The 25,843-nt window shown below is 43.6% G+C and overlaps 1 protein-coding gene across 1 annotated transcript in view; it reads right to left on the bottom strand.

Moving 5' to 3' along the window:
* The window catches only part of LOC140211882 (glutamate receptor ionotropic, delta-1-like), a 993,352-nt gene that overhangs the window by 484,286 nt on the left and 483,223 nt on the right, over positions 1–25,843 (bottom strand). Inside the window, exon 3 of the mRNA XM_072282070.1 lies at positions 17,771–18,055. Coding sequence (XP_072138171.1) covers positions 17,771–18,055 — 285 coding nt within the window. The remainder of the gene's footprint in view (positions 1–17,770; positions 18,056–25,843) is intronic.

Raw genomic sequence — 25,843 nt, 5'->3', positions numbered from 1 at the left:
ATGTGCAAGACTTCCTGCTGCCATTCTAACAACTTTCTACAGGAGCACCATCAAGAGTATCCTGACTGGCTGCATCATTGTGTGGTATGGAAGCTGCAAGGCATCGGGCCGCAAGACCCTACAGAGGACAGTAAAAACCGCCGACAGGATCATCGGGGTCTCTCCTCCCCTGCCCCCCATTTCTGACATTTACCAGGAGCACTGTGGACAAAGGGCCCAAAGCATTATTGAGGATTCCTACCACCCATCCCATAATCTCTTTGACCCATTACTGTCAGGAAGGTGGTACAGAAATGTCAGAACTAAGACTGTAAGGCTGGTCAACAGCTTCTTCTCTCAGGCTGTGAGACTAATACCCTGCCACCACTGAGGTCTCATCACTAAGACAGGCTGTTTACTGTTTACCTGTGCTGCGCTTTACTTCATGCATTTTAAATTATACTTTATTAACTAATTTATAACATAATATGTTGGTTTATGTGCTGCATGTGATCTATGTTCTGTCAATGCACTTTGGTCCAGATGAACATGGTTTCGTTTGCTTTAATATGTATATGTGTGTGTATATATGTGTGAGCCTGAACTTGATTTTAGAGAGCGTTTCCTAGATCAATAACTGGTATGGATGGGTCATGGTATGAGGAAAAGTTGGACAGAATAAGCTTGTACTACTGGAGTTTAGAAGAGTGACAGGTGATTTGATTAAACAGCCCAGAAGGACTGTGACAAGGCAAAAGCGGAGGAGAAGTTTCCTTCATGGGAGAATCGAAACTTGGGACCTACATTCGCAAATAAATGATAGTTTACTTAAAACAGGGATGAGGAGAATTAATTTCTCTCAGAGGTTAATAGGATTTGGAACTGTCTTCCCCAAACAGCAGATTCTTTATGTCAGAGACAGATGGACTCTTGATATGGTGAGGACAATTGTGGACTTCAGGTACAGTTAGGTCAGATATGAATAGTGAAGCTGGTTTGGGAGATGGAGGTGTCTACTCCTGCGTTTAATGCCTCTGTTTGTAGCCCGTGACTGCGAGAAGCTGCAGAGTTGTGGACACAGCTCTGTCTACACTTCTGGCTGCCTCAGTAGAGTATCCAGCATAATGAAAGACACACCCAGCCCAAACATACTTTCTTCTCCCTACTTCCACTGGGCAGAAGTTACCAAAGCCTAAAGGAATGTGCCACAAGGCTAAAGGATGGCTTCTATCCCATTGTTCTAAGACTATTGAAACATCCCCTAGTACGATAAGATGGACTCCTGTCCTCACAATCTACCTCTTTATGATCTTGCACCTACTGTCTGCCTGCACTGCACTTTCTCCATAGCTGTAACACTTAATTCTGTTATGAATTTATGGAATTCATTGCCACAGATAGCTGTGGGGGCCAAGTCATTGGGTATATTAAAATGGAGGCTGATAGGTTCTTGATTAGTAACGGCATCAAAGATTACAGGGAAAAACTGGGAGAATGGAGTTAAGAGGGATAATAAAATGGTGGATCAGACTCAATGGGTCAATTGGCCTGATCTGCTCCTATGTGTTATGATCTAGTGGCTTTAACAGTGAATAAATCCCACCTCTTGTTCACCAGCTGTCAAAGATGGCACTGAAGTTCAATTATTGTGCATTTCTTTAATCAAAAAATAAAAAAAATCTTAAAAATTATTTAAATAAATTGTAAACTGTTAAACATCATTCATAAATGTAAAAATAATTTAAGTCAAAAGAATTTAGATCAAAAGTTTTAATGTTTTGTGATTACCATTTTTGTAATATTTACACATTTAAAACTCTGACCGTTGTTTTGTGGCATTGATTTTAATGGGTGCTGGACCTGGTAAACTTCAGTGGGCAGATTAATCAGCCTGAGAGTTGGGACATCCATAGATGCCCACCCTGTTTTATTGGAAAATCTACCAGCAGGGGGAGATGGCAACACCAGCCACCTAGAGGAAGATGTCACTGCCAGCTTCGGCCTATGCCGGACTTTGGGGACTTCAGCTGGGAGATGCCAGACAGATACTGGTAGAGCAGAATAAAAGGAAGTAATGGCTCCTTTGTCAAAACTACAAGGCAGATTCAACTTTGAATATTGAATTCTCCAACTTCCAGTAATTCCCTCCCCCTCTCTTCCCAGTTTCACTCTGCTGCCTATCACCTCCCTCATGGTTTCGCCTCCTTCTACTACTCATTGTGATTTCCCCTATTCCTTCTTCACCTTTCCTGCCTATCCCCTCCTTGCTTCCCCTCCTCCACCCCTTTATCTTCCCCTTACTGGTTTTTCACCTGGAACCTTCCAGCCTTCTCCTTCCCATCCTCCCCCCACCTTCTTTATAGGGCCTCTGCCCCTTCCCTCTTCAGTCCTGACGAAGGGTTCTGGCCCGAAACGTTGACTGATCGTTTCCACGGATGCTGCCCGACCTGCTGAGTTCCTCCAGCATGTTGTGCGTGTTGCTTTGACCCCAGCATCTGCAGAGTATTTTGTGATTAATGGAGATTTAAAGACAGAGTGTAATCCTGTCTGCAGTTGTGCAGGGTTTACATCGTACCTGGCATCCTGTGCACCTTGATACCATCTGCAAGGAGTGGACGGACTACTAGACTGGAGGTGTTATCACATGATAGGCCTTCACTCATGGCAGTTTAGAAGAATGAGGTGTACATTTGTACATGTACAATATACTTGTGAGAGAGAGTGACAAGATATATGTTGTTTCCTCCATTGCCTAGAATTTGTCAGTACAATGTTGCCACATCGGACTGAGATGGAAGGATCTCAGAGATGGAAGCTGGTCAACATACATTTTCTGAGAGAGACAAGAGGTTGGTTCCTGAAAACCCCAGGTACTGACCCCGGAGAGTGTCATGGAAATCCCAATAATTTGCTGCAACCAGACACAATGGGCTCCACGCCTGTGAAAACCCCATGCCGGGTTGGGGCTAGATCGTTCTGTGCTCCTTGACATTAAACAAGCTTTCTGGCAGACTTCCCAGCGCACAGAGCTCTTCACATGCAAATCCATCAGCCCTTCTCCGCAGTCTGTTCTATTAAAGTGCTCAACTGAATCATTAGCAGCAAGATTCATGTGCATCCTCACTCTCTAGGGGCTAACACCTGCACTCTCCTCTCTGCCTGTGCAGGCTACAGGCCTCAGGTCTGGTGAAAAGCAAGCAGGTCTCACCTAGCGCACTGCCCTAAATTACGCAGCCTGCCTCAGGATCTGAGCCGGTGGCTGTGAATGAAAAACTGAGTGACAAACTTATAATGATCACTCCCGTACGGTGCAGCCTGGTTGTAGTTCTTGATATCAGAAACAAAAGTGTCACAGGTGTATGGTTGTGGTGTGGAGCAGCAACACTGCCTGGGGCTTTTAAATCCTAAAACAATGAATGGGGCAGTGTGATGAAGGAGGTCTATGTGTCAATCTCATCTATAACAAGGACAAGTGTGTGTTCGGAACCACCCAACTTGCTATCCTTGGGTGTGTCGTGGAGAACGGAGTCATTGGCCCTGATCCCGACCGTATGCGCCCCCTGTTGGAACTCCCTCTTCCCAACACCCTCAGAGCCCTCAAAAGGTGCCTGGGCTTCTTTTCATATTACGCCCAATGGGTCTCTAACTATGCAGACAAGGCCCGCCCCCTGGTCAAGTCCACCACATTCCCCTTCTCAGCCAAGGCCCGCGCGGCCTTCAGCTGCATTAAAGGGGACAATGCCAAAGCAGCAATGCATGCGGTGGACGAGGCCATTCCCTTCCAAGTAGAGAGTGACACCTCCGACTTCGCGCTGGCTGCTACCCTCAACCAGGCGGGAAGACCGGTGGCATTATTCTCCCGTACTCTTCAAGGCCCTGAAATTCGGCATTCCACGGTGGAGAAAGAGGCCCATTCCATAGTAGAAGCTATTAGGCACTGAAGGCACTATCTCGCCGGCAAAAAGTTCACCCTGTTAACTGACCAGCGCTCAGTTGCATTCATGTTTAGTAACCAACAGCGGGGCAAAATCAAAAATGTTAAAATTCTGAGGTGGAGAATCGAACTCTCCACCTTCAGCTATGACATCATGTACAGGCTTGGGAAGCTCAACGAGCCCTATCCTGGGGAATGTGCGTCAACGCGCAGGTCGACCAGCTACACGCCCTACATTTAGATCTTTGCCATCCAGGAGTCACCGGGCTTTTCCACTTCGTGAAAGCCCGGAACCTGCCTTACTCCCTTGAGGAGACCAAGACGATGGCCAGGGACTGCCAAGTCTGCGCAGAGTGAAAACCGCACTTCTACCGACCCGAAAAGGCACAACTCATCAAGGCCACCCGCCCCTTTGAGCAACTGAGTGTCGACTTTAAGGGCCCCCTTCCCTCCCCCGACCGCAATGTGTACTTTCTTCACGTAATCGACGAGTACTCGTGGATCCCCCTCGCCATCCCCTGCCCAGATACCACTACCACTTCAGTTATAAAAGCCCTGCGCAAGCTCTTCACTCTGTTCAGATACCCATGCTATATCCACAGTGACAGAGGGTCCTTGTTTATGAGTGACAAACCAATCTGTGCACCAATACCTGCTGGCTAGGGGTATTGCAACTAGTAGGACCACGAGCTATAATCCCCGGGGGAATGGACAGGTGGAGAAGGAGAATGGCACGGTGTGGAAAGCCACACTCTTAGTCCTCAGGTCAAAGGAACTGCCGGTCTCCCGCTGGCAGGAGGTCCTTCCCGAGGCACTCCACTCCATCCGCTCCCTGTTATGCACGGCCACCAATGCCACCCCTCATGAGCGGCTCTTTTCTTTTCCAGAAATTCAACCACTGGGACCACCCTACCAACTTGGCTGATGTCCCCGGGGCCAGTGCTGCTCCGGAAACATGCGAGGAGCAATAAATACTCCCCGATGGTCGAGAGGGTTCACTTACTTCATGCGAACCCCCAGTATGCCTACATGATTTTATCTGATGGGCGGGAGGCCACGGTCTCCATCCGCGACCTGGCACCTGCAGGAGCTCCGGGCCCCTACCCTGAACACTCCGTGGTGACTATTAACCCCGTACCCACTGATATATATACCTACCAGACACCGCGCACTCCAAGCCCAACATAGACACCACACAACACTCCCATACCGGGCGCAACGCACACACACGAGGGATTACCGACGCCTAACATGCTGGCACCTCAAGTCAGGCCGGAGCCAGCACAACCGCCATCGCCGGTTCAATCACCGCCGGTGCTACGTAGGTCACAGCGACGGACTCGACCGCCTGATAGACTTGACCTGTAAATATACTTGTTTTAAATATTGTCAGTCACTTCACCCCACAGGACTCTCTTTTTTAAAAAGGAGGGGTAAATGTGGTAATTTATATATGTTGTAACTGGGTTACCTGTCTGGACACGCCTCTCTGCTGACTGCTCCTGTGGCTCCTCCCACAGACCCCTGAATAAAGGCGATTGTGTCACTGCTCCTCCCTCAGTCCAGGACAGATACTCAGCATGGACATTGGTCCATTTACTGTTAATAAAAGCCTTTCAGTATTTACTCTACTTCCAGTCTTTTGGAGTAATTGATAGTGCATCAGATAATAAATCTGATTCTGAGAGAGAGCTGCTACCTCAGAGCTCTAGTAACCCGGGTTCAATCCTGACCTTGGGCTGTGTGCACGGAACTTGAACACTCACACCCTGTGACCGCATGAACTTCCCCGACGTACTCCATTCTCTTCTCACTCCAAAGGTGGTGGGTCAGTAGGTTAATTGGGTACTGTATATTGCGAGCGAGTCCTAGAATTTTGGGGGCATTGGTGGAATGTGGGGAGAATAAAATGTGTTAGGGGAGGATTAGTGTAAATATAGGTGCCTGATAATGGGCAGAAGACATATGTCTCTGCAACTCCAGTCAGCTCCTGCTATTTCTACTGATGCTCCATTTGGTGTCCAAGAGTCAGGAAAGGGAGTCAGTGAAGGTCATGCCATGTATTTGGACTTAATGCCCCTCATGTTGAATAACTAGTCATGCATGTTATCTATCAGATGTGACATACTGTTGCAGAGAGTGTGTGAAGATGCAGTGAAGTGAATATTAGATATCAATCTTAATCGATAGAGATCGTTCAGGGTCATATTGTAAGCATATTTCTATATTTTCTAAAAGATAGTGCCTTCGAAAATTCACCACTCTCTCAATATCGAACAGATTAAATCTTGCAGTGAATTTTCTGTCATTTAAAAGCAATGCTATCAAAAACAAGCAGATAATTCTACATCAAATTTATACATGCCTTTACAAATGCCAGCTATATTTAACACTAGATTCTTTGCTTTAGATTTTGTTACTATAATTTACACTTTTCCATTTCCAGATCTATAAACGTGCACTCCCTTGAATTATTTAAATTGATGAATCTTCAGAAATCCACTGGTTTAATTAGCCAGTTAACACTAATCACGAGACAATAGTTCAAGGTAGCGGGTTACTTTAGCAACTTTCTGTAAATGTCTAACCCAGGGATAACTAGCTAATGCAGCACATTAATAAGTCCTGTTAAGTTGGGTATGAAGGTAAAAACATCTTTTCAGATTCAAGCCCTCTAGGCTCATGTTGTAACTAGTTTGGTCAAGAAAAAAAATGTCAGTCAACAGAACTCAAATAATGCACCGTCCTCCACAAGAATTTCTTCCATATCTAGTGTAAGCCCTCAGAGTACTCACTGTGTAAAACACATATACAAGTATAACACAGACATTCTGAACTTCTGCCTGTCCTTTGTCAATCTATAAGGATATTATCTAGTCCTAAACCTGAAAGATCCACACATTGGACAATTCTGTGAGTTATTCAAGCAGGAGCCTCTTATTCATAGACAGGGTCAAGGAGTCACATAGCACTGAAACAAGCCCTTAGAACAGGTGCATCCACCTTCCCAGCAAGCGTCTACTTAATTTAATTCTACACGAATCCTACTTTTTAAATCCCCTTCACATTCCCATCAGCACCCCAAGATTATAACACGAGGAGGAATTTACAGCAGTCAATTAACTTAGCAAGCTACACGCTTTTGAAACCTGCGAGGGAAGTGGATCACTCAGAAGAAGCTCACGCAGTCACAGTGAGAGCGCACAAACCCTACACGGAGCGCACAGGAGGTCGGGAATGAAGCCAAGCTCTTGAATTGTGAGGTAGCAGCTCTACCAGCTGTGCACTGCCCGGCCCCAGAGTTCTATTGCCTGCTTTGCTAGCGTAACCTCCTTGTAGAAAATTCATGACACAAGAGAAGGCTATTCCACCCATTGTGTCCACGCCAGCCTGATCCTGCCATCCTACACTCCTTCAAAAGATAGCCCTTCAAGTACACAGCCAAATGATTTGGAGCTCTTTAGTAACACGCGCAGGTGATAATTCTCTACGCTGCTAGGCTACAAGCACAGGAGCAGAGATCTGAGCCTGGAAAGTCTCACCAAAAACCTATTTGATGTTTTATGAATAGTCATTTAATTGGATGAAATTACATACACAAGACTAGGATAGACATTAAAATGTAGGGACAGGAAGCTTGTAGCACATGTTAATTTTACTCTGAACAGCAGAGGGTATGGGGTGAGGAGATCAAAGTACATGCCACATTGTATGAAAAGAAATAATGGCCAAAAATACAATTCTGGGATGAGGACATCTATCCAATGCAATACCATATAACAATATAACAATTACAGCACGGAAACAGGCCACCTCGGCCCTTCTAGTCCATGCCGGACTCTTACCCTATCCTAGTTCCACTGACCTGCACTCAGCCCATAACCCTCCATTCCTTTCCTGTCCATATATCTATCCAATTTAACTTTAAATGACAACATAGAAACTTCCTCAACCACTTCTGCTGGAAGCTTAGTCCACACAGCCACCACTCTGAGTAAAGAAGTTCTCCCTCATGTTACCCCTAAACTTTTGTCCTCTAACTCTCAACCCATGTCCTCTTGTTTGAATCTTCCCCACTCTCAATGGAAAAAGTCTAACCATGTCAACTCTATCAATCCCCCTCATAATTTTAAACACCTCTATCAAGTCCCCCCTCAACCTTCTATGCTCCAAAGAATAAACACCTAACTTGTTCAATCTTTCTCTGTAACTTAGATGAAACCCAGGCAACATTTTAGTAAACCTCCTCTGTACTCTCTCAATTTTATTGACATCTTTCCTATAATTCGGTGACCAGAACTGTACACAATACTCCAGATTTGGCCTTACCAATGCCTTATACAAATTCAACATTATATCCCAACTCGTATACTCAATGCTTTGATTAATAAAGGCCAGCAAACCAAAAGCTTTCTTCACCACCCTATCCACATGAGATTCCATCTTCAGGGAACTGTGCACCATTATTCCTAGGTCCCTGTGTTCTACAGCATTTTTCAATACCCTACCATTTACCATGTATATCCTATTTTGATTAGTTCTACCAAAATGTAGCACCTCACATTTTTCTGCATTAAACTCCATCTGCCATCTTTCAGCCCACTCTTCTCACTGTCCTAAATCTCTCTGCAAGTTTTGAAAACCTACTTCATTATCCACAACACCACCTATCTTAGTATCATCTGCATACTTACTAATCCAATTTACCACCCCATCATCCAGATCATTAATGTATATGACAAACAACATTGGACCCAGTACAGATCCCTGAGGCACACCGCTACACACCATCCTCCAATCTGACACACAGTTATCCACCACTGCTCTTTGGCGTCTCCCATCCAGCCACTGCTGAATCCATTTTACTACTTCGATATTAATGCCTAACGATTGAACCTTCCTAACTAACCTTCCGTATGGAACCTTGTCAAAGGCCTTACTGAAGTCCATATAGACAACATCCACCATTTTACCCTAATCAACTTTCTTAGTAACCTCAACAAAAAATTCAATAAGGTTTGTCAAACATGACCTTCCACGCACAAATCCATGTTGACTGTTCCTAATCAGACCCTGTCTATCCAGATAATTATATATACCATCTCTAAGAATACTTTCCATCAATTTACCCACCACTGACGTCAAACTCACAGGCCGATAATTGCCAGGTTTACTCTTAGAACCCTTTTTAAATAATGAAATCACATGAGCAATATGCCAATCCTCTGGCACCATTCCCGTTTCTAATGACATTTGAAATATTTCTGTCAGAGCCCCTGCTATTTCCACACTAACGTCCCTCAAGGTCCTAGGGAATATCTTGTCCGGACCCGGAGACTTATCCACTTTTATATTCCTTAGAAGTGCCAGTACTTCCTCTTCTATAATTGTTATACTTTCCATAACTACCCTACTTGTTTCCTTTACCTTACACAATTCAATATCCTTCTCCTTATTGAATACCGGAGAAAAGAAATTGTTCAAAATCTCCCCCATCTCTTTTGCCTCTGCACATAGCCGTCCACTTTGATTCTCCAAGGGACCAATTTTATCCCTCACTATCCTTTTGCCACTAACATAACTGTAGAAACCCTTTGGATTTATTTTCACCTTACTTGCCAAAGCAACCTTGTATCTTCAGGGTTAATAATAATAATATTAATAATAATACAGGGTTCATGAACTACCTAATCTTTTCACCTTAACTTTAGATTTTAGATTTAGATTTTGAAGACACGCAGTCCTCTTTTATTGTCATTTAGAAATGGTACAATATTTCCTCCGATGTGATATCACAAAACACAGGACAGACCAAGACTGAAAAAAACTAACAAAACCACATAATTATAACATATAGTTACAACAGTGCAACAATACCATAACTTGATGAAGAAATCCATGAGCACAGTAAAAAGTTCAAAGTCTCTCAAATGTCCCACGTCTCACGCAGACGGGAGAAGGAAGAAAAACTCTCCCTACCAAACCCGACCATGGTCTGACTCTGAGTCATCCGAAAACTTCAAGCTCTGATCAGCTCTCCGACACCAAGTACTGACCGCCATCTCTATCTGAACGATTCGACCTCCATCTCAATCGCCAACAGCAGGCAAAGCCGGGGATTTTGAGGCCTTCCCTCCGAAAGATTCCCGATCACGCAGTAACAACAGCAGTGAACTGGCGATTCAGAAATTTTTCCAGATGTTCCTCTGAGCTTTCACGTCCGTCTCCATCAAATCAGAATTGTCCATGGCCCCTATTTAATGGATACGATATCACTTTTCACCGGAGGGCTGCGCACGCACGGTGTGCTGCTCTCTCCTCCCGCCAGTTAGGGTTTAATGATCTGAGCACATAGTGACATTATAAGGATTGGTGTCCTTTAGCAGGAGGACTGAGCTCAGCATTTTTACCTTTGTCCTAACGCTGCTGGTTGTCATCAATCACAGAATCTTTCCTGACCTCTCCCCCTTGTTCAAATGGTCTTGAGAAACTTGAATACAGATTTTAATTTCATCAGCAATCTGGATGGCGGAATTGATGCTCTGTGGCCAAGTTCACAACTGAAACAAAGATGGGTGGAGGGGTAAGTCATGTTGAGGAAGCAGTAAGTCTGCAGAAGGACTTGGACAGTTTAGGGAGAATGGGCAAAGAAATGGCAGGTATAATACACTGTAGTGAAGTGTATGGTCATGTAATTTGGCAGAAGGTGTAGTCTGTTTTCTAAACAGGGAGTGAATTAAAAAATCAGATGTACTAAGGGCCTTGGGGGTCCTAGTCAATGTTCCCACTTTTTTTTTATTACAGCTGTATGGACCAGCTATTGCTCTGAGCAAGAAATATCTACACAGCCTGAAAAATGTGCGGCATTCTAAATGCCTTTTTTGTAATATACATATTATGAATATTAAAAGTGAAAATTGAAAATCCCATACTTTTGAATTTGTTAATTAATTCAAAGATATAATGAAAAGCAGTACAACAAAGAAAGTCTTTGAAATTTAGTAAGCATTTTCTAACTGTGTCCAATTCCAGCTGCATGGCAACAAAGTCTATATGCGTGGAAGTGTTTTAGTTACTGCGCGGCCGTGCATCCGCGTAGCTTAGAGGGAACTGAGGTCCTAGTGCGGGATTCCTTAAAATTTAACTTGCAAGTTGAGTCAGTAGTAAGGAAGGCAAATCCAATGGTAGCATTCATTTTGAGAGGGCTAGAATATATATAAAAGCAAGGATGTAATGCTAAGGCTTTGTTAGGCATTGGTCAGACCACATTTGGAGTATTGAGAGCAGATTTATTTAGAGATACAGCATGGAACAGGCTCCTCCAGTCCACCTATTTAACTCTAGCTTAATCATAGGACAATGACCAACTAATCTACTAACCGATAGATCTGTGTAGTGTGGGAGAAGACAGGAGAACCCAGAAGAAACCTGTGTGTTCACGAGGAGGACACACCAACTCCTTACGGAGGACGCCGGAATCGAACTCCGAACTCCGATGCCCCAAGCTGTAATAGCGTTATCATTGACCGCTATGCTACCGTAGCACATTATAGCTATGAAAGGATGTGCTGTTATTGGAGCGAGTCCAAAGGAAGTTTGTGGGAACGATCCGGGGAATAAATGGGTTTTGAAGAGCATTTGATGGCTCAGAGCTTTATTCGCTGGAGTTTAAAAGAATGGGGCGGGGGGGGGGGTGTCTCATTTAAAACTACTGAATCTTGTAAGGCCTTGATAGGGTGGATTGAAAGGATATGGAGAGATGTTTCCAATAATGGGAGAGTCTAGGACCAGAGTGCACAGGCTCAGAGCAGAAATACGTCAATTTAGAACAGAGATGAGGAGGAATTTCTTTAGCCAGAGAATGGTGAATCTCCACAGATGGCTGTGGAGGCTGAGCCATTTGGTATATTTAAAAAGGAGGTTGATAGACCCTTGGTTTGCAAAGGCATCAAGGTTAACAGGGAGAACGCAGAGAATGAGGTTGAGAGGGAAAAGAAATCAGCCGTGATCAAATGACAGAGCAGACTCAATGGTCAAGGTGGTCTAATTATGCTCCTGTGCCTTATGATCTTATGGCCAATAATTCAGATCTCCCACTTTAGTAATTAAAGATTCCAGAGACACTTTTAAAAATTCACTGAGATTATGGAGAGTCATTAATATTTTTACAAAAAAATCAATAGATGTTCAGGGAATTGAGAGCAAGTGCAGTAGTGACACTGAGGTGAAAGGTCATCTGTGATCTTACTGAGTGGCAGGAATAGCACGAGGGGCTGAATGGTCTACTTCCACTTCTATGTCTCATGGCAGGCATCTATTTGGCCCATCATGTTTCAGCTGACCTAAGAGCCCATCAGACTAATCCCGCTATTCAGTCCAGACCATTGTCCATAATGCTGCACCATGACCTTCCCGGTAAGAGGGTCTATCGTTTCACCAGCTTTCAAGCAGTGTGCTCCTGACTCCCAATATGCTGTGGGCGAGAAAGGCTATTGCCAGCTCTCCATTAATTATCCAGCATCACCTTAAAGTCATGCCTCTGTTAAGGAAATCGGTTTCTTCTTATTCAACCCCTTGCTTATCAAAAATCTGTCCACAAGAATAATTTGTTTATAAACGCTTTTATAATTATTAAAGATCATCTCACTCTCCTTTGACTTAAATAAAAGTCTATTGTTAGTCAGCTTTCCCTCAGTCTAACTTTCCCCAGTTCTTCTGTCATCCTCCAAAATTCATTGATTCATTTACACTGTATCTTTCAATGTAGTGACATGACCTGCCCACATTATTCCATCTGACTAGTCTGCTCTTATATACCAGTGCCTTAGTGCCTTGGCCAAGCAATAAATGTTACCTGTGTCTCTTCTAAATTGCTTTATCTCCTTGCTGCCAATGCTCTCAAAGGGATTTGGAGACATCCTCCTGGCTTCCTCTATTTTTGCTGCATTATCCTTGTCATTTGTTTGCTTTACCAAGTATGGCCTGACATCCATTTGTCACTTACCTCCCTATCTAATCAGTCTGTTGCTGTCTTCTTTTAGTGTTCTGCTTTCTTCCTCAATCTCAACCACATAGTTTAATACTGTAAAATTCCACTTTTTTTCCACTTTCCTTCCATTTAACTCAAGTCAATGGAGCATAAAACCTAAAATATAGAACGTTTCTGCACAGTACAGGCCCTTTGGCCCTACAATGTTGTGCTGACCTTTTAACCTACTCCAAGATCAATCTAACTCTTCAATTCTACATAGTGCTCCATTTTTCTATCATCCATGTTCCAAATTGAACCAAACTTAACAAAAAGCATATGAGAGACTGCAGACGGTGGAATCTAGAGCAACAAACAAATCTGGTGGGAGAACTCAGAGCATTAAGCGGCACCTGTCGGGGAAAAGAAATAGCTGACGTTTCCCTGCATCAGGATGGGAAGTCTGACGATCATTCTTCCAGAGGCTACATGATTCACAACCGAGTTGTATCAATACACCAGTACTTTGCTCTCGCACACAACATGCTGGAGGAACTCAACAGGTCAGGCGGCACCTATAGGAAAGTGTAAACAGTTGCCACTTTGAGATGACCTTCCATCAGGACTTTACTCCATCAGGTTTCAAGTGTCCACATAGATTTCATTGTATCCATAAGTGGTGCCCTTAAAGAGCACACCATAGTCATCACCCATGTTGTCAACAAGTACCTTCTGATTCAACACTGTCATGATACAGTAGCTGCTGCAGAAAGAAGACACCCTGACTGCAGCCAGGACACCGAGCCTTAACCTGTGGTCACACACCAACTTCAAGTTGTGGATTGCAATCCAGTTTTAACCCAGAACAAGGAGGATGATATACAAACAACCAATCACACCCTGTGCCACAAAGAAATCTGCAGTCCGGCAAAGCCATCTACTTACTCTGAACAAAAGATAAACGGTTCTCCTTGAACTTTGTACATCAATAACGCTTGCTCGTAAACTAGTCTTGAATGCCAGATGCAAACTTCAAGATGTTACAGGCATCTCCCCTCCCGAGTGATGGAGCCAGATATGGAAAAATTATTTGCCTCATCTCCTTTCACTGTACTGCCAATGCAACCTCCCCCCCCTCCACCCCCGGGGTTACATTTGTGGCTACCGGAAGGCCAGATATTGGGTTGAATATCTTTAGATGTACACAGAAGTCTCAGAGTTTTAAACTGTTTGATAGGTCAGTTACTCCCTAAATATTTCTTGAAAATGTGGTCTTCCCATTGGAAGCTTTCTCTTTCTCTTTCCCTGTGCTGCTCTGGTTGTCTTCTGCTCACATCCCTAGTTATCCTGTATTTCAAGGCAAATATCTCCATCTGGAAGGAATAGTGCAAAATCCTTGAAGTCAGAAAAAGCTTGACCACTAGAAATTCTGCTGCAAATTTTGAGCAACACATTCAAAATGCCACAGAAACTCAGCAAGGGAATAAAGAGTTGTCTTTTCAAGCTGAAACCCTTAATCAGGACTGGAAACAAATGGGCATAAGCCAGTAAAAGAAGGTGGGGGAAGAGAACGAGCTGGCAGGTGATAAGTGAGACCAGGAGAGGGGATAGGTGAGAGGATGGGGGTGAAGCTGGGAGGTGGTAGGAGGAAGAGGTAAAGGGCTGACAAAGAAGGAATCTAATAGGAGAGGATACTAGACATTGAAAGAAAGGGAAGGAGGAAGGGTACCAGATGGAAGTGATGGGCAAGTGAGGAGAAGAAGAGGTGAACGACTAACCAAAATGGAAAATGGAATAAGAGCTTGCAGGAATAAGTGCCAGGAGGGAGATAAGTGGGGAGGGTGAAAGGACACGGGAGTTATATAGTTCAAGTTATAAATTTAAGTTTATATATCATTCAACCATACATCAATATAGCCAAGCAAAATGGCGTTCCTTGGGGCCAAGGTGCAAAACTCCCAGCACCCTGCACATTGCACATAGCACAAGTAGCACATATGGTTAAAAAATTCAGAAAAACATATAGTCAGAAAGAGAAAAAAAATAATGTGGACCAAGTCCCTGAGCTGTCCTGGTTTAGCTTGTTCTTCCACCAAACAAACACTGGAGGCAGCACCCAGTGAATTCTGGAAGACAAAGCTGAGTGAGCACTAGAGAGCAGCATCGAATGAATACTGACCAAAGGGCAGCCCCAATGGAAGGGGCCAGCCCCCAACAAGGTATGAAATCCAGAGGCACACAGCCAGCTCTCTTGTTTCCTCTGCGGACGACCACAACAAGCATCTCTGAAATGAGGGCCTTGCCCGCATAGCAAGCAAGGTAACGTAGCTTTCCACCACTGGTCTTGCCAATGAACCAGTGAACTGCACTTGCAGTATCCTACACTATCAATGTCCAACAGGGTCTGGAGATCACAATAAAAATAACCAAGACAATCACTCGCAGCTGGTTTTGGACCAGGCACACAGAGCATCCCTCTCAGCTAACACTATAGCACTTGGCATGCTACAGTCTATGCAACTTGAAAAAACACAAAACAAAATCCCCAGAGTCTTGTAAAATCACAACTACAACAAGGCAGCAAACAGTAACAAAATTGTAGCGGTGGTTGGCCCTTCAAGCAGCACTGGTAGGATGATTGAATGCATGGTCACCAACGAGCAGCTATAACTGGAGCTTTGAGCTCCATATGACACTCCTGGAACCAAGTCTGCATTGCATGGTGATTGACTTCAGCACCCATCTCCAGCAAGTGTTCAGTACTGACATGCTGGTACACTCAGAAACTCAGCATCTATGAAGAGGGATAAACAGTCAACATTTTGGGCCAAGGCCCCTTCATCAGGATTGGAAAAGAAGAGTGAAGAGCCAGAAAAAGAAATTGGGTGGGGTGGGGGGGGGGGGAGGGAAAGAGGGAAGAAGTACAAGCTGGTAGGTGATAGCTAAGACTAGGTGAGGAGGAAGGTGAGGGTGAAGGTGGGATGTGACAGGGGGAAGAGATAAAGGGCTGAAGAAGAGGGAATCGGCTAGGAGAGGAAAGAGAATCATGGGAGAAAGGGAGGAGGAGGGGCATCAAGAGGAGGTGATGAGCAGAATATATAAGAGGGAAGCCAGATTGGGGAATGGAAAAACAGAGATGGAGGGAGGATGAAAGTTAGAGGAATTGATGTTCATGCTATCAATTTCAAGGTTACAAACCTATTTGCCAACCTGTGCAACACAATGCCCAAATACTTATATATTTATTTATTGAGATACAGTGCAGAATAGGCCCCTCCAGTACCTTGAGCCATGCTGCTCAACAATCCCTCGATTTAATCTGACTCTTATTATGGGACAACTTATCATGACCAATTAACCTCCCAGCAGTCATTGGAAAGTGGGAGGAAACTCATATGGTCACATGGAGAACATACACACTCCTTATAGGCAACAGTGGGAAGTGAACCTGAGGCACTTGTACTGTAAAGTGCTGTGCTAACCACTACGCTTATCGTACATATGATGCCATGCATATGCACGTACCATGGATGACACTTTGATTCCCAACAAGCCCAAAAAGTGGCACTCATTATGATTTCTGAGCAAGCTGCACAACTGACTCATATCTTTAGCTGAGAATTCTTGCAAGAACAGTTTTGCATCAGAGTCCAAACCTTCCAAAAAAATATCTTGTGTGATGCTGAATTGGTTTGATCACAGCTGCAAATTTGGGTTTTGAAATATAACAGCTGGAAAAGAATTTGATTTATAGGTTAGGGTATCTGTCTGAAGGTGCTGCCGTTCCATGGAGAAACGCCCAACTTCTCATTCTCGAGAGAGACACACACACACACACACACACACACACACACACACACACACAGAGAGACTGCAGCCGTCGGAAAGTGCAGCATCACCCAACGTGCTGGAGGGATTCAGCAGGTCAAACATCATTGTATGGATGGCCAGAGGCTTTTTCCCAGGACTGAAGTGGCGAACACGAGGTGGCATAGCTTTAAGGTGCTTGGAAGTAAGTACAAGGCAGATGTCAGAGGTAAGTTTCTCACACAGAGAGTGGGGGGGTGCATGGAATACACTGTCCCTGAAGGTGGTAGAGATGGGTTTAATAGGGTCTTTTCAGAGACTCTTAGATAGGTACATGGAGCTTAGAAAAGTAGAGAGCTATAAGTAGGGAAATTCTAGGCAGTTTCTGGAGTAGGTTACATGGTTGGCACAACATTGTGGGCCAAAGGGCCTGTAATGTGCTGTAGATTTCTATGTTTCTATCATCTGTGGGAGGAAAAGAATTGTTGATGTTTTGAGTCAAAACCTTGCACCATGAATGAGTAGAGAGATGCGATGGCCAGTATAAAGAGGTAACAAAGAGTGGTGGGAAAGGAGTAGAAATTACTTCATCGCCATACAAACTGGGGCGACACAGTAGTGTAGTGGTTAGCATAATGCTTTATAGCACCAGCTCTAAGATTGGGGTTCACTTCCTTCTGCTGTCTGTAAGGAGTTTGTATGTTCTCCCCAAGACCACGTGGGTTTTCTCCTGGTACTCAGGTTTCCTCCCACATTCCAAAAACGTACGAGTCAGGGTTAGTAAGCAGTGGGCATATAATGTTAGCACTGGGAGTGTGGCGACATGTGTGGGCTGCCGCAGTACAAATCAGACTGTGTTGGTTATTGAGGTAAACATGACTTTCACTGTATGTTTTGATGCACATGCAACAAATAAAGCTCATCTTCAATGAAATTCCTTGTTTGCTTGAAGCTCACAAAGTAAATGTTACACTCAGTAATAATAAACAGAACAGCAAGTGCAATACAGCAGACTGGTGCAAAGATCAGTTACCTCCACCAGCCGTGGAATTCCCCTGTATGACATGCTGGCGGTTACTCACCGTAGTTGCTGTCGTAGAAGATGATGAACTTCTGCCATCGCAGTTCGTTGACCAGCCTGAGCATGACGTCGCCGATCCGAATCAGGGGCCTGGCGGGCAGCGTGTACTCCTCAAGGCTGGGATTGCGCGTCAGCTGGCAGGCGGTGCGGGGAGAGCCCCTGTTGCTGCGCTGCACAAAGATATGCGGGATGTGCATGGTGTCCGTGAGCGACTGGAGAGCGCTGGCCGAAGCACAGCCAGTGGAGGACACCAGGGCGAGGATCCCTTGGGTCATCAGGTCGCATGCTGCCGGCAGAGAGAAGAAGGGATTAACGCCCAAGTCGTATCAGAAAGCACGACTGTCGGCTCTCCACTGGCATGTAACTAACATTAGTACATAGAGATTACTTCCCTGCATTGTCCTTTTCCCATCCACCAGAAATCTATTCCAGCCCAAATTAAACTCTGATGCCTGCAAAGCTCCCTGGTGAGACAGACAGGTGAATCTATTACTCCCCAAAACTCAGGGAGCACAGCAAATGACTGCAGTGTCACACTAATAGAGGCCAGTTTAGGACTGGGCTAAAACCATTACCGCAGAGTGAATACTGCTTTAATCTACAGGGAGGTTTATTCCATAACCAAACCAAAGGTGTACCTGCCCTAAATGAGCTTGTTCAGATATTGTAGAGCAGGGGTTCCCATCTTTTTTTATGTCATGGACCCCTACCCTTAACCAAGGGGTCCATAGATCCCAGGTTGGGAACCCCTGTTGCAGAGGGAGTTTCATCTTGCATCTTACCGTGCTGAACTTGCCAGGAGAATGCATGGCTGGATGGTGTCTAAGGAGATTTTTCTCTGTAGGTAACCTGGGAGTGTCTTTCAGGACACAAAGAGCTTTCCTCTCCTACACCTTATCTCCTCTGGGATCATTTTATTAGACAATGTACATGAAAGTCCATGGAGTGTTCGAGTATTAAAGCACAGAAAGTGGCCTTTCAGCCCAACTCATCCGCGTCAAGCAAGGTGCCCACGTAAGCTAGTCATATTTGTCCTGGTGTGGCCCATGTCCCTCTAACCTTTACTAACCATGTACTTATCAAAATGCCTTTTAAATATCATTATTGTACACTCCTCGGCTATATCTAGCACCTTTTCCCATATACAAGGCACCGTCGGCGTTAAGACTTTGCCCCTCAGGACCTTCATAAAATTTTCTCCTCTCACCTTAAGCTATACCTTCTACTATCTAATTCCTTTTCATTGAAACAAAAAAAAAACCTTGTGCATTATTTTGTTTGAAATCTGTACTGAAGCTGAACAAGCAGTGTTTGATTGAAATTGAAAAAGAGACAGTTTTCAGGGAAAAGGGTTGTAGAAACCCTGATAAAGAACCTGCTCATGTTATGAGATGATTATGGATTGGACTGTGGATCAAGCTGGATTCTTTCAGTGTATGCGATTATATTCTGTGTTTTCACCCATTCTTTGTTATTGCTGTTTTTGTGATTTGTTAGATTTTCTTTTTGAGGGAGGTAGGGGGGGTTTGTTTCTCTTTGAACTGCTTCCATGGTTTTCTTTGTTTCGTGGCTGTCTGGAAAAGATGAATCTCAGAGTTGTAGACTGCACACCATAAATATACCTTTGAAACTTTGATGAGTTCAAAGTTCATTACAGCCATTGAGTCATTTTGAAGTGCAGGTAAATACAGTGAAATGTGGCAACCAATTCAAACAAAGCTATATGATGATGATGATGGGATAAATATTGGCCAAGATAATGTGGAACAACTCCTTGGCTTTGCTCCCACACTGGTTCAGTTACTGAGCGGGTTGCACGGTAGTGTAGCAGTTAGCATCATGCTACTTCAGCGCCAGCAACCCAGGTTCAATTTCCAATGTTACCTGTAAGGACTTAGTATATTCTCCCCATGACTGCATGGGTTTCCTCCCCGTTCTCTGCATGGGTCTCCAAAGACGTATGGGTTAATAGGTTATCTAGTCACGTGGTTGTAATGGGGTGGCACAGGTTTACTGGGTTGGAAGGGCCTGTTACCACATGGTGTCTCTAAATAAATGAATAAATAAACTCTTCCTGGGCTTCCAGCCAGCTACCGCTGTTGATTTTAACCAACATTTTGATGACAAATCCACCTTCATCAGGGACATCTAGTCTGATGGTATTTGTATACTCAACTCCCATTGTCCGTCCCTCCTGATGGGTTAGTCCAATTGTAAACAACGTGGTACTGCAGAAACCTGATTGGTTGAGGACTAACCAATCATGAGGGACGGACAATGGGACTGAATGACAACCACTCCTGACTGGTTTGTCCTCAACCAGACTAGACCTGCCTAGGCATCATCCTTGATGAAGATGGCAGAGTTTGTCATCAAAACGTCAGTTAAAATCAATACCTATACGTGGCTGGAAGCCAGAGAAGAGTTTATTTGTCATATATGCAGTGAAAGCACTAGATCCCTTTTCAAATAAATAAATGATTCCCCAAGACTTGGACTATTGATTTCAAATCCCACCAGAACTCTCGGGAAATTTAAGTTCAACTGATTAAGTAAATCTGGAATTTAAAGAAGATCTGCCATTTTATCCATTCTGGCCCATATGTACCTCCAGACCATCCAGTGCAATCAATTCTTAATTGCCAGAGCTCAGGAGCAATTGGGATGGACAATTACTGCTGGTCCTAAATTAAAACAGATTGAGAGGACTTCCTAGCATCAGCATCTAACCTGCCCATGCTTTGAAACACTGTTTCATTGTCTCATCACATGCTGGTTCAAAGTGGAGTTCCACATTTATCTTTCTACCACTGTCTCCTATTTTATTCTGACCTCTACAAAGTTCTACCTTAACCATTATATAAATATCACAGCAGTTGATTTTTTTTTAAAATCTGTGGTGTTTATGCTGCTTCTTTGATATAACTTCCTAACTTAGTGCTGGAACTCTTTTTTTTCCTCAAAACTGTTTTATTTTATTTGCATGAACATGTTGAATTGCCTCTCAAGTGTTGCCTGGATTTGATTTCAACACCTGGCCGACAGTACTTTCCAGATAGTTACCCATTCATAAAGAAGCTCCCCTTTTTCCATTCCTCCCAGCTCTTTCGCAAACTATTTCAAATCTATGATCTCTATTAATAGACTGATTTGCCAGAGGAAGTACAATAGCTTTTGTCTACTTAATCTTGCAAGATTGCATTTTGTTTCCCCATGCTCTTCTCTATGCTGGGTGAGCAACTCAGCACTCTCACCATGGCTTTGACACCCTTCGTATTTATTTATTGAGAGTTAGTGCCCAACAGGTCCTTCTGGACCATTGATCCCACCTATCAACACTAGCATCATCGCAATTTACCCACTAACCAGTTAGGAAGAAACCCGAGCACCCGGAGGAAACCCATGTTGTTCATGGGGGGATATGTACAAACTCATTACAGACAGTCCTGGAATTGAACTCCTAACTCTGGAGCATTAACTGCTACACTACTGTGGTGCCTCTAAGGATTCCTTCCCAAGGCTGATGTTGTTGCTGTGATTCATGTTATTTAAGTGTCATGCTTGGTTCCCTCCCTTAACGAGGTGCTATGCATTAGAAGTATTAGCCCTTTACAATATGTGGGCCATGTGCAACGAATGGTGACATAAAGGAGCATAGAGCTCATTAGGAGGAGTGAAGTTGTCCGCAAGCTGCTCTTTCTACCACAGGAGTCATACATTTAACCATAATTAAAAGAGTAATTAATTTATTGTGCTCTCTGCTTTCAATCATACTACCAGAGCCTGAAACAAAAGTGCCTCATTGACAGAAAGGGCTTAGTATAAGTTATCGAGCAGGTAATTTCCGAAGCTCTCAAACTCTTTGGAAACCTGGTAATTAAATAACTACAAGCAGTATGTTGAAGAAGATGATTCACAAGATAGTACTCCTCAAGGGGAAGCTGTGAAAGATGGGCGTTTTATATCAAAAATCAAGGCCATGAAGTTATGCTTTGCAGTTAGTAATATTTACTACATCAGGTATAACTTCTTGCTTATTAGGATGTTGGAAGTGGTTTTACATTCACTGGTTAATGCTTGTTAAAATAATGGGCACAAGATCTACATGTGAATATCATAAGATTTTGAACATTCATTTAGCATAGTTTTTAATCTGGATACATCTCTCAATACCACAATAGACTGATGGAGTTTGTCGTTTCCATTGCACACTCACCTTTTTACACACACACACACACAAAATCCTATAGCTCATCCCCACTAACTCACTCTACCCCCTTAATAAAGGCATTTATGTGATACCTCTTCTTAATAGCAACATGTGCATGCATGTGATCATGGATCCTACCTCTGGACTCAACTCAACTATCGAATATCTTGCCCATATTGGAAGTTGCCTTTGTGAACAACGCAGTGAGATTGCTTGTTTCCATCAGTGATGGAGCTGTGATACAGCTCTGTTCCAAAACTCATACATATTCTGAGCAGAAACAGCTCCTTCCAACATCCAGACACACACAAGAGAAAATCTGCAGATACTGGAAATCCAAGCAAACACACACAAAACGCAGGAGGAACTCAGCAGGCCAGGCAGCATCTACGGAAAAGAGTGAACAGTCGATGTTTCGGGCCGAGACCCTTTATCAGGATTCCAGCACTTCTGCTGGAGGGTCTCAGCCCGAAGCATCGAGTGTACTCTTTTCCATAGCTGCCTGGCCTGCTGAGTTCCTCAAGCATTTTGTATGTGTTTCTCCTTTCAACATCCCATTACATTAAATATAAATATTAATATGATGTAATATAATGGAAGACTATACAGGTGTGTACCGCTTAACGTCTATTTGGACAACATCCGATCGCATATACATCCGTAGTCCCAATTGGAGAACGTGACGTAGCGGACGTAACCAATCTTGTGTATCGCGCGTCTCGAGTGTAGTAGCGTTATCTCTCTGTTTAATTTTCTTTTGAAAATATTACCATAAAGTGCATCATGGCTTCCAAACACAAGTTATTCAACCTGAAACTCCTCCAGTGGAACACTACGAGGAAGTTGAGAACAGAGATGTGGATGATCCTGATCATCTTTGATAAACTGTGTGTGATACAGGCTAAGAAAGTGTTTACATAAAAGTTTAAAGAGTGAAGATTAAAAAGGTTAAAATGAAATAAAAAATTACAATGTATTATGGTGTACAGTATACAGTTTTAGTGCAAGTTCTTGGCTGTTTAGTCAATACAGGTACACTACAGTACTCCACATAGGTTTGCTAAGTATATAATACGGTGTTCGCACAACGTCCAAATCACATAACATCCGATTTCACAGAACGTATCATGGACGTTAAGTGATGCATATCTGTAATTGGGTCTGAGTTTACAGCAGGACATCTGCCACTTTCTAACCCAGGTTCATTTGAAGCCATATTCAAGCCTGGATTCCAGGAATGGGCTATGACATTGCCTGGTGTGATAATGGGTTGTTTTGGGGGCAAATGTCTTCTTATGAAAAATTGTGACTAGCCAAAGTTTTATGAAGGCTATCTTGCAATGTTATATACATATATATACTTCAGCCATGAATGTTTGAGGGATATAGGAGCACACTGCCTATGGTGGCTGAAAGTACATGATTAAATGGAGATCTAGAACAGAGTGAGAAAGGCTGATTTTACAGCAAGCAGTAGGGAGACAGAATTTTCTTTCCAAGTGTTTGAGACAGAGTTAAGACAATAAGGTAACGTGTAATGGAAGAAAGGAAGTTAAAGGGAATAGAGAGGGGAAATTCAATCAGAAGTACTGCTGATTCTCAATCCCTGTGTCAGCTTCTCTATAACCCACGGACCTATTTGAGTAACACCGCCAGTTTATTGGCAGAATTTCTTGTCTATGTTCAGCTTGGCATGAATCATCTGTACTCAGCAGGAATCTGGTTGACGAAGTCCCAATGAGTTTTTAAATTGTACCTATAATTGAAGTGAGCAGAAAGAGGGGTATTTCCTGTCAGCTCTATTTGTATATAAGCAGCCCTGAAGTGACACTGTCCAAACCAAGAGATGAGAATTTGCTCTTTTTCCAATTATAGACGAGGCAAGGATACTTCACTTTATTAATTTAAATGGGAATTGATTTAAGATTTATTCACGAGATCATCTTGTAGAACAACTTTCATTTGTTCCATTTCCCATGGGTTGATTCCTTTTTAATCATCTTCGGTCTTTCGTAACCACTACATGTATCAGGGTAAAGTGCCAGCAGAAATATCAGTGAAAAATCATTCAACACAAACGGAGAGTTAAAGATTTTCAACTCATTATTTGTGTATTGAGTCCAAAGATTCTGTTTCGTCAATGGCTATTGAGTTAGAACAGAAACAAAAGTAGCTTAGAAGTTGATGTGTCTTCCAAGAGATGCATCCTCAGGTCAAAAGGCAGCAGGCGAATGTTTTTTTCTGTGGTTTGTATGCTATTTCCTCAGTTTTCAGCCCTATTAATTGACCACTGTATATTTTCCTTCATGTGAGTCTAGAACTAGGTTCAGGTCCCGGCTTACTGAAAGAAATAGGACACTACCTTGGTTAGAGGAGACCAGGAAACCTGGAGACATAGGAGGCAACAGATGCTGAAATCTGGAGCAACTAACAAGTTGCTGGAGGAACTCAATGGGTCAGGCGGCACCTGTGGAGGGATATGGACAGTCAATTTATCTGGACTCTTGATTAAACCTAGCAATGTCTACCTGTCCTGCTAGTCTGTGATGAGCAGGTCCCAAGATCATCGAAAGCAGAACTGGCTCAACATTAACCCTACCATAAAGATGGTGGGATAATTTTTCACCTGCATTGCCTGGACAATGAGTGGTCAGGCACACTGACCCCATGAAATCAATTATATGAAAAAGAGATGTGTTAGATGTGTTCATTAGGTCCTCCAGTTGGTCATCTACATCCCTATCAAACCATCAGAAGCCACAAAAATAGCTTAACACTTCAGAGGGGTATATGGAGGGCTGGGGTGTATGAGCTGTCTTGGGAGTCCAGGGAGGGGTAACAACACTGCTGAAGGAGCTTTCTGTGTCCATTGCAGGGCAGCTCACTCTCCCCATTGGACACTCAGCTCTCACATGTGGCTCTATGCAGCTGCTTGTATGTAACAGTGAACACACCCTAGTATACTGTTTTGACAGGTGGGCTAAATGAGCTGAGGGGAGCCAGAGGACCTCATACCTTGGTGAGACAGGGACATGCCAGTCCTAGCATGCCAAGTCTAGATGGACTGGGTGGATGAGATCAACAATGAGATCCAACAGATGGAAAGGTTGTTTTGCAGTGCTTTCAGGGGATAGAAGGGTATGACAAGTCATGGTTATCTTCTGAAACCAAGAAAGACCCCAGTTGTTACGACTACTTGAACCATTCTGAGGTCGGAAGAGTGGAATTACCTTAGTGCAACAGCTTTTCCACTTTAAAAGCTCTCCCATACAGGTTTCTTCATGCAATTCTCAATGAAGCCTTAGCAGTGGCTCCACTACCAGGTCCAGGACAGTTACCATGTCCATATTGTGGATGCCGTGTCCCTCACAACTTGGACTCAGCAGCCACCTTTGAATGCACAATAAAAGAACTGAAATAATCCAACTGTCATCATCAGATCTGATGAACTATCAATCAATCATTGCTTCAAAGGATCTAATCAATTCACGGCAGAGCCATTGATGGACCAGCCATTCATAACCCATGGGAAAACCACTAGAAAGAAAATCAAGCCCCACGTTTTCCGCTGTGCCTTTCTCTGGCAGGTGAGAGTGCTACACGTCAGATCATTCTCTAATACAGCAACATCATCAACCACCTACATTGCCAGGAATCATCTCATTATTTTATAATAATCAGAACCAGAGACAAGAGAGCAGAGATCACCAACTACAATCCAAGGTGCAGCCACTCCAAGTGTGAATAATGTGTTTGGAGGTTTCACAACTACAATCCAAGGTACAGTCACACCACGTAGAAAATGTGCCAAAACTACGACACAAGGGGCAATAGATGTCAGTACAATGTCATTTTTTACAGTGA

This window comes from Mobula birostris, chromosome 18 (assembly GCF_030028105.1).
Source record: "Mobula birostris isolate sMobBir1 chromosome 18, sMobBir1.hap1, whole genome shotgun sequence".
NCBI lineage: Eukaryota > Metazoa > Chordata > Chondrichthyes > Myliobatiformes > Myliobatidae > Mobula > Mobula birostris.
The sequence above is the reverse complement of the archived record's forward strand: the minus strand, read 5'-3'. Positions and strand labels throughout refer to the sequence as shown.